Raw genomic sequence first — 13789 nt, 5'->3', positions numbered from 1 at the left:
CCGGACGACCTGAGGGAAGCAGAGAGTGTGGATGCCTTTAAAAGAAAAACTATGTAACATTTCAGTATTACATGTCTAAAAATGTTAGACTTATTTTATTTGTTGAGTTGTGTGCTTAAATCTTCCCAAATGTTTCCATCAATGTTCAAGCCCAGAGAAATACTGAATTTATTAAAGGTAACGATGATTCCTGCTAGCCGTTGCTGGCTAGTTGCTATGACTTCTGGGAAAACATGAGATACATCTGATACATCAATGTGAGTAAACGTAACGTGAATAAAACTTGACCACGATTATTGCCTGAGTCATGTTAGATAGCTTTTCATCAGCTATGGTGTTTTTCTAAAACTCCCATGATCCCATGCTACTTCATGAAGTCATCAAACTACATCTTTCATTACTGCTTAAAAATGAGAGAGAGCTATAGAGGCAGAATTTACATATTGTGCATTTTTGTGCAAGTTTTCTTTTCTTTTTTTTTTTATGTTTTATTTGTTCTAGTGTTTCTGTTTAGCTTGGTTTATGTTAAGCTTTTAGAGTTGCATGTGATGAACAACTTGCATTTGATTGACGGTGTGGTTCTCATGGCTGCAGCAGTAGCAGTGCATTCCAGATGTGATTGGTAATGCTCTTGTGATAGTCCTGTGACCTCTCGGTAGCCTCAGCCTGCCCTGGAAGTCAGCAGAGCTTCATGTGTCAAAAGTCATGTGTTTGGAGGAAGATCATTCACACTCGGTGCGTGGGAGAGAGGGTCTGGATAAGTGGAATTATACAGACTCTGACAAGTATTTAGTATTGCGAAAGACCGTGGTTTCCATAAACAGGAGACAGGAAGTCATAACTGACAGATATAATCAGTTCCAGAGGAGTGCTTGGGTAGAACAGAGTTATTCACACTTTCCTCTTCTCTGCGTTCTTTAATCATTATTATTGGTATTGTCTAAATGTATAATTTACCTTCCATGATTTCAACTTGATAAAGTTCTTTCATTCCACTACTTCTTCTTGAGGTCTTTTTTCTTTGCATGATTCATACTGTTTTGCAAGAGCACAGATGTGTGAAGTAAAGTGATTGAATCAGTTAAATACTAATGGAAGAGTTTTGTGTAACAAGCAGAACATATTCCACAACCTTTTACACGGTTAAGTTTGAAAATGTGTCAGACAGAAACATTAAAAAGTCAGCCAGACATCTCAACTGACTCAAGGCGTTTACGCAGTAGTGTAATCTTACATTAGCCAGTTACTAGAAGTGAGAAGTTGCTTCACTTTACTTCTCTCAAAGACCTAGCAAATGAATGTGCGCCTTTCTGTGCGCCAGTGGGTGCGAGGTCTGAAAACGAAGGTTTGGCCAGGTTGCATTTGGCATCTTGTGCGCGGCTCATTGTAGCCAAAACAACTTGCCTCACAGACCTGCTAAAACCCAATCAAAATGCAAAGTCCGTGGTGCAGTCACACACCACCGTGACTGCACCCACAGTGACTGTCTAGACAAACCAGGGCGAGACACAAGTACAATACTGTGGTGAAGTCACCACACAGGAGAGGGTATCAGTGTCCTTTCAACATATTTTCTATCAGACATTGAGTGTAAATACTGAAATAAACAACATGCTTGTCTATGTGTCTAAAATTCTCCTCATTAATAACGAATAATGAATTATTATTTTAATTCTAAAGCCTAATGAATCTCAGTAGACCTGCAAAGTGCACACAGGATGGGATCACAGCTGTCAGATCATCTTTAACAGCACGGCAGCTGGAGCAGCTGTAGTATCTGACCACAAGACCGGCCAGAGCCTGGGAGTAAAAGGTCTTTTTTTACTTCTGTCAGAAGTACAAACACTCATTGGAAAACCACTTCCCCCAAACTTCAGAAACACATTCTAATTTTCTTTCCTCCACCCACAGTAGTGTTAGCAGAAATCCCAGCCAATGTCCTCTTCCATGTAATCACTGTTTTCAACTGTTTTCCTGCGAGCACTTGTGCTCCTGCCTCCATCATTTAAAATGGCAGATGGCAGACACACCTGTGGGTCTATGACACAAGATGGCAAAGGTGGATTTGGACACACCTTGAATAATAAAACCCTTACACCTTTGGACCAATCTGTGACATTTATCAACAGCAAACATGCTGTGAGACAATGTAAAGCTTGACAGGCGTCCAATGAAGAGCAATGCTGCTCTGAACGTCACTACTACTGATTTAAACAAGTGGAAATTGCAAATGTTTCGTTCACATTACTATTTACTGTTTTTGTAAGCTTGACAGGTGTAGTAACTAAGGAGGGCGGAGCTTGGTGAAGGTTCAATTTATTAATAAAACATAGCCAGTTCATTAGAGTAGCTATCTCAGAGAGTTTGGTGTTTCTCTAACTGATAAAGAATTCCACTTTGCTGGGTTACACTGCCATCTTTGGAGACTGACCGGTTGATTCATTTCTAAGATGTAAGGAATCCCCTGCATTATTATAAAAAAAGATAAAAATAGACAGTTGGATTGTACACATGGTCTTTTTTCAGGATTGTTAGATTGTAATTTGTTGACTGAAAGTTGTAGAGAGTTGTTTTCTTTGTAGTTTGGCAGTTTTTTTTTTCAGCCACATATGTTTGTTGTTAAATGAGTCAGACTGAGAAAATGTCAGACCACAAACACCAGAGGGGTTGGCTGCCAGCAACAAGCTTACAGAGGTTTTTGCAGGAAAGCAAAAACTTTACTATCTGAAATTTAAAGTCTTTTATTGGTCCCCCAACCTTAACTGCTCTGAGTCACAGTTTTTAGTAATGCCATTTTTCCTTTAGCATATTATAAAATGGGATTTTTTTTTTCAAGGACTGCTGACTGAAACTGTGACTGACAAATGATTTGAGGCGGTATGTCAGGTTTACAAAGAACACTTTGTTCTTAGCAAACAAATGCATTCATGACTCTAAGTTCCATGGTCATTATTTGAACATTTGAGCAAACACTGCAATAGTCTCCTGTTAATTTTTTGAGACCCACCCAGTCACATGAAAAAAAAAAAAAAAAAAAGAAATGGGAGGAGGAAGGGGGAGGGGGAATCAGGAACTACAGTCTTTCCTCTATGTCGCACTGAAGGAAGAACATACAATCCTTCTATAGATTTACAGCCTTTAGTAGCAGTTGTTTTTTTAATCGTCCCCTGTCCTCAAAATTTTTGCCCCGTCTGTGATCTCCTGATTTTACTGTGTTTCTTCCATCCTTGCTCAGGACAAGGCAGCTCCAGGAAAAAGGGTGTTAACTCCCCCTTTTGTTGATGGAAAGTCACAAGTAAGTAAATCTTATCTTATTTTCCATATCTGTAATCATGTTGTTGATAATTTTGTCTTAAAGTTAATTTTGTTTGTGTAAGATCTGAATGCTGATATTATTATTATTACACCACTGAAGAACAGATGCATAAAATCTGAACATATGGGACACTTATGTTTTTGTTTTCTGTAAAAAGTTTGCCTATTCAAATTCATCCATTATGTTGCAAGCTTTATGCAGCCTCTATGCACACTGTCCAGACAAACCAGGGCGAGGCACAAGTACAATACTGTGGTGAATTTAAGTGCCTCATCAGTGTGCATGTGCGTCACGTTTCTCTAATTGATTTAAGATGGATTTATGATGAGACACAGGAAGGTTTGCTGGGACTGAGTGGGCCTGTTCATTACGAGCAACAGACTGAGCAGAGCACACTGTGGCACCATATTCTTCTTATCAAAACACAGCACTAATCCGCCGATGCTGATTTTAAGCATGTCAAAAACTCAGCAGCACAAATGCAGTATATGTCAGCTGCATCACTACAAGAGGCTGTTAAGATTGTGGATGGGTACAGGACAACAGTACCTCAGCAAAGTGGTTTTGTCTCAGCTCTCTGCCTCGCCCACTAAGCAAATGTCTGTTACGGTAACATTGTTGTTATTCATGGCTTCCGACTGCATTAGATCAAGAGCCACTAAGGCTGCTGTTTGACATTTCACTGAAGATACACTCAGTTTCCCCCAGTGATGAGTCCATGATTACTATTTCAAATAGTAATGTACCCATTTAATTATGCTTTAAACCTCTACTTTACTATTTCACTTGCAAATTTTACTCCAATATAACTGTTTTAATACTTACTTTACTGTGATTATTTTAAGCTATGTGATGCGCTATTATAGATAAATTTATGAATATAATTTAGTGTAATATTATACCACAGTAACTACTCAAATTTAGTTATAACCAGATATAATATACAAACAACTATCCCAGGTTTATTTACAATCCAAATATTCACCCAGAGTCCAGAAGATAAATAAAAACCAATCCTTATCACAACATTTCTTCACCCCTATACCGCCCAAAACATAATTTTTGTATAATACTTTAAATTGATTTATATTTGTGCTCTGCTCATCTTTGTTGTACAGACACAATGTTTTTTTGTTTTTTTTTTTAAACTCGTGAATAGTGAATTACTTTGAACATAATTAGTGGAGTTTTAAGTTTGACCAGATCAAGCTCCTACTAAGTAAGGGATGATGTACAGTGAGTTAGTCATTATTGCAAAATAAATCCTGACAGGATGATTGAACCACCATGACCACCATAACTTTTGCTATTATTATTGTTATTATACTGTTAATGCAAGTATTGTAATATCTTGTAGACTGTGTTGTGTAGACTGTGGCTTTGCCAGTCACAGACCTCGCTCTTGCACTTAAGGATTGTGGGTAGTGCAGTATTTCTCCATGACATCATGCATGAAATGTGTTGTGCTGGAGCATGCACCTCATGGTAAATCCACTTTGGATGGTTAGGGCATGACTAAAAATCTAAATCTATGCATATTATGAGGTTGATTTTCACTTCTGGAACCCTCACTGTTGACCTCTGTGGACCCCCCTTCCTAAGTCCCACCCCTTTTTGCTCTGTGCTCCAATAACAATTAAGCAAACTTGGTATCTTGTCAGTTTTCTCCTTTTCCTGTATGAGACCTCTACATTTTAAATTAGCTAATATTAGCAAAGGCTAGCTGATAATTGATGTAGATTATCTAGCTATTTTTTTAAATAACGTCTTTATTAATTTTCCTTTGCACAGACAACAGTATTCTTCTGCAATATATTACAGTGCAAACATATTTTACCTTAACAAACAGTCAAATAACCCCCCAGCCCCAAAACATATAATTAAAAGCAATCACATGTTTTTCAAGTATAGCAAAGTCAACAAATTCATATTCTTTGATTCTCAGCTTGAGATCTATTGGATGCAGGTGTAGCAATGTCATTTTGGAGTTTATTTTTTCTTCTTTATGTTTTCACATTCCCAAATGCAATGTATAAGTGTTCCCTGAGTTTCATTACATTTAAAAGAAGTGTCATATTTGTTCAGTTTGACAGGGGTTGTATATGTCCTCATCAACCCGTTGTATTGGATCAACTTTAAGTTAGTGTTAGCAGTTTGTGTCTGAGCCTCTTTACAGACTGTGCTCCAATCTTCATTCGAAATGTCCTTTTTTAAGTCTGTCCTCGATGCATCAAGTTTAGGTATTGAAGTCTCTTTAGACCCAGATGCAAGCCAGCTGTATTTTAATGAGATCAGACCATTGCTGTTACAATTTTTAGTCATAATTTCTTCCAAAGATGACAGTGAAGGAATTACCAATGACTGGTTCTGCATAGAGGATGTGAAACTCCTTAGTTGCAGTTATTTAAAAAAGTGCTTATTAACATCACATGAAAACATGTATCACTCTTGTCCCCCGGTAACATCTTTTAACCATCTACAAAATTTGGTTTTCTTTTCAGCCAAGGCGTGCCAAGCACATAGCAGGACTAAATACAGGAAGCAGGACAGGAAAGAGTTGAAGATACCAAGCTTATTCAACCGTTGTTAGTTTCTCCAGAGTTTATTGGTGCATTCAAATGGGATCACGTTTGCTCTGAGTTCCTGTTCCGTGTCATAATTACGAGTTCATGAGTTCCACTTGAACGCAGTTTAAGATCAGCTCTGCATTCAGCAACAGTCTGTTATTAACTAGCAAACAGAAACAGTTGGCAACTAGCTGGTCAACATAATAGTGCATTTAGAAGTTAAAAAGACAGATACCAAAATCAAAAACGATTAAGTATTGCACTTACATTCGCACGGTGCCAAAAACACAAAGCTCAATGAATGTTAATGTTGCTCTGTAACTGCTTGATGTGTAAATAACACATTTCTGGTAAAAAGTTTGTCATGTCGACTTTAAAGGTGGCGATATGTTGGTGTAAAACTTGTTTCCGAGGCCTGCAGGTGGCTGACAGGGATTGCGTGTTAAAGTAAATGATCTGAATAGATCCTCACTGGTTTTCTCAGAGCACTGTGACCGTAAGAAAATTATATTTTGATATGGTCGCCTTCAGAGAAATTTTGCAGTTTCACATATGCTGCTTAATTTAGTGAAGTCATATTCAGAGACTGAGTCATGACCAACAGGTGGGTCACAGGAGGTTTTATTTTGGCTGCCAAATGATAAAAGAGGAAATTGTTGTTTTCAATAACAAGCATAAAGATAATATAAGCTGATGCAGAAATGACTGTTAAAATGGTCATTTATGCACAAAGATTTATTGCTGTGAATTGGGTCATGATGGTTTGTCATTTTTAAAAAGTGGGTCCTCAGGAGAAAAGTTTAGGAAACAGGTTTAGAGTAAAATGTTTCATGGTGAAAGCAGAGCTGCTGGTGTTGTTGTCAGTGTTGTGTTGAGCTAACATCACTTTACTAACGAATGCTCACACATGCATGAACTGAAAAGACAGAAGTGGTCAGAGAGTGACAACTTGGTTCCACCACAACAGTCAACTTCTGCCTTCCACCACTTATGAGTGCAATCAATAAATCTGAGGGGAACTAAATAGGTCAGTCTAATTCAAATTTTTTTTTTTGTTTGTTTGTATAGTACTCACTGAAAATGGAGACACTGTGAGGTGTTATAACCCTACTGGTAGCTTCTAAAACATCTTCTGAATCTATTTCATTCCTTTTTGTTTTGTTTATTTTGATCATTTCTGTGTATTTTCTAATACCACTTTCAAAACACAGATGATGCACTGATACAATGAAATTAAATTTCCCTCTATGACCCTTGCGATTTGAACTTCATATAAACAACTTCTGTACATGTTCAGATAATAATCTATTTCTAGCTTTATACATTACTAATAATACTTTTAAATTTGATTCGACAAAAAGTCAGTTGGTATCTTCTTTTGCATTCCCATTGTTTTATAAGTCTTATATCTACATTTGATGAAACAGATATTTTGTCCTCTGGATGCAATTTTTGGAAACCACACCTAAAAATTATGCATCAGCATGGCCACAAAAAATTGTAACTAAAGGTTGTAGTTATTTTGAATTGAGCTTTTCCATATAGCTGTCACTATGTAGTGAAACAGCAGAAGTCTTCACTTACTGTTTGCACGTATTGTGGCAGCAACATTAAACTGGGGAAATGAAATTAATATACAGGAAACAAAAACAGCATTCTGTGGTCTGCTATTTTTGTACAGCAGACCGTTACAATGAAGAACAGACCACCATATTGACACAGCTCTGATCATAGACTCTGGATGAGCAATAAAGTCCTTTGTAATAATTGTAAAAGTAATATTTTGTGTCAGGACTCCTTAGGGGCTTTTATTTTGAAATAATGACCCACATTTTGTACATTATCCCTTATTAATTAAAAGCCAGTTCATCACCTTAAATAAATTTCACATTTCTCATATTCAGTAAAGATTTCTGAAGATGGAAAAAGGATATCCACCACAGGAGTCAGCTCCACCGTACCCTGGACCACCTGTGAACTATGGGGGTCCTCAGCCAGGGATGTACCCACAGCCAGGGATGTACCCACAGCCGGGCATGTCTGCAGGACCTCCACCTGCTGGATACCAAGGAGGTCTGTTCGTCCATGTGTTAAAAGATGATACAGTTACTTCTCAGAGGTCATTGTGGCAGATTAGTTCCTCTGAGGCCGAACACCTCACAGCTATTTCTGTCAAAACAACAAAAACAAATAGGTATGTAACAATGCTATGTAACAGTTGCATGTCCAAAAAGGAGTAAAGCAGTACAAATAGTGAGTTGGAGCCATATACTGTATATTAAATAGGCTGAAAACCTATTTAATATACAGTCTGTAGTTGAAGCGAGTTGTCTCCCTCGGCCCAGAACTCCACAGACTTGAGGAAGCTCAGGCAGGCTGCAGGAACACTGCAGGAGTGCAAGACAATAACAAGTGACAACGAGTCTTACACTGTAAGATGATTAGCTGTTTATAATCATCTGTCAATGTAAAGTTAAGACCATTATTTATAGATGAATCCAGCGACCGTTTTGTGTGTTCAGCCATCTTGCAGCGTCGCCACTGCTGCGGTGGGCACGTTGTGTCCGCCGCTCTCAGAGTTTTTCATGGTTTCGGTGAAAATGTTCACTCTCCAGACACTGTGTCTGTTTTTCCTTGGTGATAGTGACAGCGTGGATAATTGGATTGACGATGTTTAACGGCGGCAATATTAGTGTTGTTAAAATGTTACACAGTAGTTAGACGCTGGTTGTGACAACACCCAGAAATGGATAATGAGGAAGAGGAAAAAAACGGACCACCTCCACCACATTTAAGTGATGAAGTACTGTGTAATATATATTAAAAAAAACTGTGAATTTACTTTTTTCATTCAAGATTTTCATGAAAAAAGTCCCTTTCTGTTAATGTTTTTGATTTATAGACATTCTTGTCAAAAGGAACGTTAGTAAGTGTAAAAGTAGAAAACTGTAAACCTCATACGATGGTTCACATTCATTCGTGCTCAAACTGTAGGGAGTCGCCACTGCAGCAATGGTGGCTTGTTAACTTCCGGGACTTCACCAGATTCGTCTATTACAAAAGCCCTCTGCTCTGAAAATACACACTCTGAAGTTGGAGTTCAGCAACTGCCTGCCAGACTCCATTAACATATCGTTCAATTTAATCGTTCTGAACATCCATTCTTTCTAAAAGATTATTAAGGGTCTCTTATGACTCATAAACAGACACTCACTCAGTTGGTGAATATTCGGCATTAATTTGAATAAAAAATAAACATGAAACAGGCAAACAATAACACAAGTTACAGGCTGTAGTGTTGTTGTCAGAGAAATTGGTATATCAGCTTAGCATGTTTCCTTAATTTCTGTTCACATATCATGGTCATTTTATGATTTATAACAGTAAATATACAGTATTACACTTTCTCCTTTAAGTCATGCTAAGGAGTGTAAGAAAGTTTTGTGTATTTTATTGCAAAGTAATTTATATTATGGCACGTGGTTTATGGAAATGTGTCCTCTGAACTGTGTCTTCCTGCTTTTATAAACTGTGTATTTCATCTGCCAGGTGCTCCTTTTCCTGCAGCCCCGGGTGCACCTGCCACAACAGGTGAGGCTGTGCACCTGACCCCAGACAAAGCTTTCCTGCAAAACACAATAGAGATGCATGCATTGTTGTACCATTTCTCAGAATATGCACATGCATACGCACACTTGCACCCTGCCCACGCAGCACGCACACCACCAAACACACGTGTGAAACGGATGGTGAATGTGTTTCTGTTCCAGCTTGTGAAATGAGGGCGGCTGCCTTTGCACACTGTCACACAGTCAGTGGGTGAAGTCCTCGGTCTCCCAACGCAAGGGTCTGAAGAATAGCCCGTTTGTAGCCTCAGTGCATAACAAAAAGCTATTGTTCACTGTTTACTCTAGTGCTATTCAGGCACATTTTGGGTATTGCTTGTAAAAGCATTCCTGTCCCAGGTGTAGTCCTTCTTCCTGTGGCCTCCACATATTCAAAGACTAATACAGCTCACATGAAATTCTAACATTTACAATAATTCCAATTTTGATGTTTTTTGTCTGTCAATGACAGTTTCCACTAAATAATGAGAACAACAGTGACATGCATTCTAGGGGCCAGGTCCTCAAATGAAAAAAGGTCACTCTTCTCATAATTATTAAAAAAAATCTAATTAAATTTATTTATTTATTAATGCTGTAGCAAATCTTTCACATAGTTACATGTATTTATTTAAAATCCACCACCAGCCATCTTTCAAACAATATAAAATGCTTGGCAGAAAGTAATAAATTGTGTCTGATATGATTTTTTTTTATTTTTTTTATTTTACTTCAGTACTTCCTGGACTTGTGGACACTCCAGCATGCTTTAAATTGAGAAATGATGCCATGGGCCAAACTTAAAAAGTAAAACATAAAATTAGCAAAAGAAAAAGGGAGAAAGGAAGTTGCTTCGGCAACCCCCGGGGTCTGTCTGTGCACGTGCCTGGAGAACAATCTGTATGTCCTTAAAACCGTCTATGCCTCAGTAACTTAACAGGGACAGAACAGGGACAACAGAAAGGCAGAAACAGAGGACCTGCTCCTTATCAGTTCACAGATGTTGTGCTACTGGCAGCCTCTGCTGGTCATGTTTAGTCAGTGCAGTCAGTACATTTTATCCATCAATTATCTGTACTTTTCCTCCTACCTGTAGTGTTATTTATCCATCTAGATCAGAGGTGAGCAATTATGTTTCATGTGGGGCCATGTGAGAAATCAATCAGGCTGCTGTGGGCCAGACACAAATGATACAAAGTCCTAATAATCGCCAAATGTTTGATAATGGAACGGGCAGAAGTGTTCTATATAGGGCACTTTTACTGTTGGTCACCCTTTCTGAATTGCCATGCGATGAATTGTGGACTAATACATTGTTGCCAGTGTCCAAAACTTGACTTTTTACAGTGTACCATGCTTGCTGCATACAGGTTGCAATGATAGTAGCAGCAGAAGTAGAAGAAGAACAACATAAACAGCATGGATGTGCAGCATTGAGTGAATAAAGTTACAGTTTAATATAAAAGATACAGTTCATTATCATTATCAAAGAACACAGCACTGAGGCCTTTCGATATAAAGGTCTGATGATGATTTAATGGTAAGCAAAATGCAGGCCACATGAAACCTTTCAGTGGGCTTCATCCAGCCCCAAGGCCACATTTTGCTCTGAACTGATCTAGATAGTTTTGATGTGAGCTGCAGAGTTTTGGAGATAACAGCTGTAAAGATGTCTGACTTCTCTTCAGTATAAGTAACTAGACGGCACTCAAAGCACCAGAAGAAATACATTTGAAAAATCCAACAGTGATTTCTCTTTCCAGAAATCACTACCCTGTTACTCAAGTGATAATCCACGGACCTTGCTGTGAGCAGTTTCATGTGGGAACTACTACTCAGCCAAGGAGGATGCCATTGATGTTTACATCCTGTGTTGTCACAAGCACAAGCCTCTCATACATGAGTAGATGCACGCTTCCTTCCGTGCAGTGACATGGTTGGTTGCAACAAGGTCTGCAGATTATTTTCATTTTATTGATTTATTTGAACTTTTTTAGTCTGGCAAGTCATTAAGAACAAATTCTTATTGATATTATCTCGACCATGTCATGATTTCTGGAGAAAGATATTGCTTTGAGATTCACAAGCTGACTGCCATCTAGTTCTGTAACATCGAAAAGAAGGCAGGCATCTCCAAAACTCTGCAAAACACACCAAAACTATCTACATGACTAAACAGCACTACTCAAAGATGGGAGAACTGCACCTTTAAGCTTGTGCAAGTGACAATGGAGACAAAAGAGTGTGGAAACCTTTATTTTATGAATTATGTATTTCTCCTCCGCAGTGACTCACGTGGTAGTAACACCTGCGCTGCATGACGTCGCAGGACAAACTGTGTGTCCCCACTGCCAGCAGACAGTGGTCACCCAGACAGAGCACACAGCAGGCCTGATGACCTGGGCCATCTGTGCTGGCCTCGCCATATTTGGGTAAAAAAAAACGTTTTGGGTAGAAACTCGCTGCACTTCTAGTCTCTATCTCATGGGAAAAAAATAGAAAGATTAATATGAAACTATAAAGCTAACACTACAGAGGAAAAAAGTCCTATCGTACAAACTATTGCTGCTTCAGGAACAAAAGTTGCAGTTCACTCTGTTTCCTCCCACAGGTGTTTTCTTTGCTGTTGCATCCCGTTCTGCATTGATTCCTGTCAAGATGTAGAGCATCGCTGTCCATCCTGCCACAAAGTCATCTACATATACAAGCGAATGTGAAAGTATCCTGACTGTGGGTGTGGGAGAAGATCTCTGCCTGTAGCCTGATCACATCCTTATGTGCTACAAGATTCTTTTGATATTGATCAAGTAATATAAAATGCACTTATTCCTGTCTTGTACTCACTGAGTGCCTATCCTGTGACCCTTTCCTGCTATAATATGAATTCCAATAATATATAGATATATATACGATGAGGCATTACACTGTGGACTTATATTCGTATTCATCGGTGGAACATTTGTAATTCATTAAACAAGGGATATAAACCAATAAACATGTGTGCTGTGGTTATTAGTTGAGTCCAGCTGGTTGCTCTCTCTGTATTTCCAGTATTTTCTTCTTAGGGTCTCTGTTTGACCGATTGGTTATATTATATTTTCTTCTTTTGGATGAAAGGCATTTTAATGTACTATTTTATTTTCTAGGATAAAGATGGAGATTACAGCCATGCCAGCAGCTCTGTGAGTCCATACAGTGTTTAGAGCTAAATGCTAATGATGGCTTGCTAACAAACCATCATGAAAATGCAAATATTCCAGTGTTTTGTGCATATAATTTTCTATCACAGTCACCATCTTAGTGTGTTAGCATTTGCTAATTAGCACTGAACACAAAGGTTAGTTGAGGATGGTGGTAACAAAGAATTGGACAAATAGAAATTCTGACCTGATGATAGTGCTATCACTTATTTATCCTCTGGGGACCCTGAACATCTATACTAAATTGAATGATAATCCATACAATACTTAAAAAAAAAAGTTAATTTCTGCACACACTTATCACCTCTGCATTGATTTATTGATAAAATGTTGATGTGTCACAAGGACCTTTCTCAAGACATAGCAGCCACAATGTGCCATAGTGCTTCTATACAGCCCATAATTGCAAGATAATCCACAGTAAAAAAAGACCACCATACTATTTAGTATGCCAGAAAAAGATTTATTATGTTCCATTTATTGATCAATCATGATGGACATCATGACAGCTCACTGAAAGTGAAGCCAGAACATCTTGGTCACCCCCTGGTGGCCACCCTCTTCATGTTAGCTGCAGGGACATGGTCACCTGACAAGTCACATTATTTGTTGCACAGAAACATCTGGTAAGCTGTCCTTAGAAACTGTTTGGAAAAGGGCAGGAACTTAAAAAAAACAACAACAACAAAAAAAAAAAACACCTGTCTATTACATATTAACACAGGCTAACTTCAACCACTCGGATCAAACTCTTGCCAAAGTCGGTCAGGAGAAGAAGAAAAACAACTTTTCCATTGAGAAAAGTGCCGTTCAGCGCTGTTATTTGTTCTTTCAATGTATTCAATGTACATTCAGTCTTACTTTCAGTGAATATAAAAGAAAAGTTTGTCCCTCCTCTTTCTTTTATTTCTTTCAACCTGACAGGCCACTGGTGAAGATGAGGCTCTGACAGATCTATTAGTTAGCCAACTATTTTGTCTTGTCTTTATTCATCAGAGCAGAATGAACAAAGATTTAGTTACAGTTTTTGTTGTCAGTATTTTTTTCACTTACGTTGTCACAATTTGGTCACAAAATAAAAAGATGTCAGCGAATACTTGT

The 13789-nt window shown here is 38.3% G+C and overlaps 1 protein-coding gene across 1 annotated transcript; it reads left to right on the top strand.

Annotated features, from left to right (window-relative positions):
• The first annotated feature begins 3069 nt into the window (after positions 1–3069).
• Positions 3070–12458, top strand: LOC146310044 (lipopolysaccharide-induced tumor necrosis factor-alpha factor homolog). Its single transcript, XM_084744416.1, has 5 exons — positions 3070–3295; positions 7788–7956; positions 9433–9474; positions 11776–11920; positions 12100–12458. The coding sequence occupies exons 2-5, from the start codon at positions 7803–7805 to the stop codon at positions 12203–12205; spliced, it is 447 nt and encodes a 148-aa protein (XP_084600542.1). The 5' UTR covers positions 3070–3295; positions 7788–7802; the 3' UTR covers positions 12206–12458.
• The last annotated feature ends 1331 nt before the right edge of the window (positions 12459–13789 follow it).

The sequence above is a fragment of the Lutjanus erythropterus genome, chromosome 19 (assembly GCF_056507025.1).
Source record: "Lutjanus erythropterus isolate fLutEry1 chromosome 19, fLutEry1.hap2, whole genome shotgun sequence".
In the NCBI taxonomy this organism is placed as follows: domain Eukaryota; kingdom Metazoa; phylum Chordata; class Actinopteri; order Lutjaniformes; family Lutjanidae; genus Lutjanus; species Lutjanus erythropterus.
The sequence above is the reverse complement of the archived record's forward strand: the minus strand, read 5'-3'. Positions and strand labels throughout refer to the sequence as shown.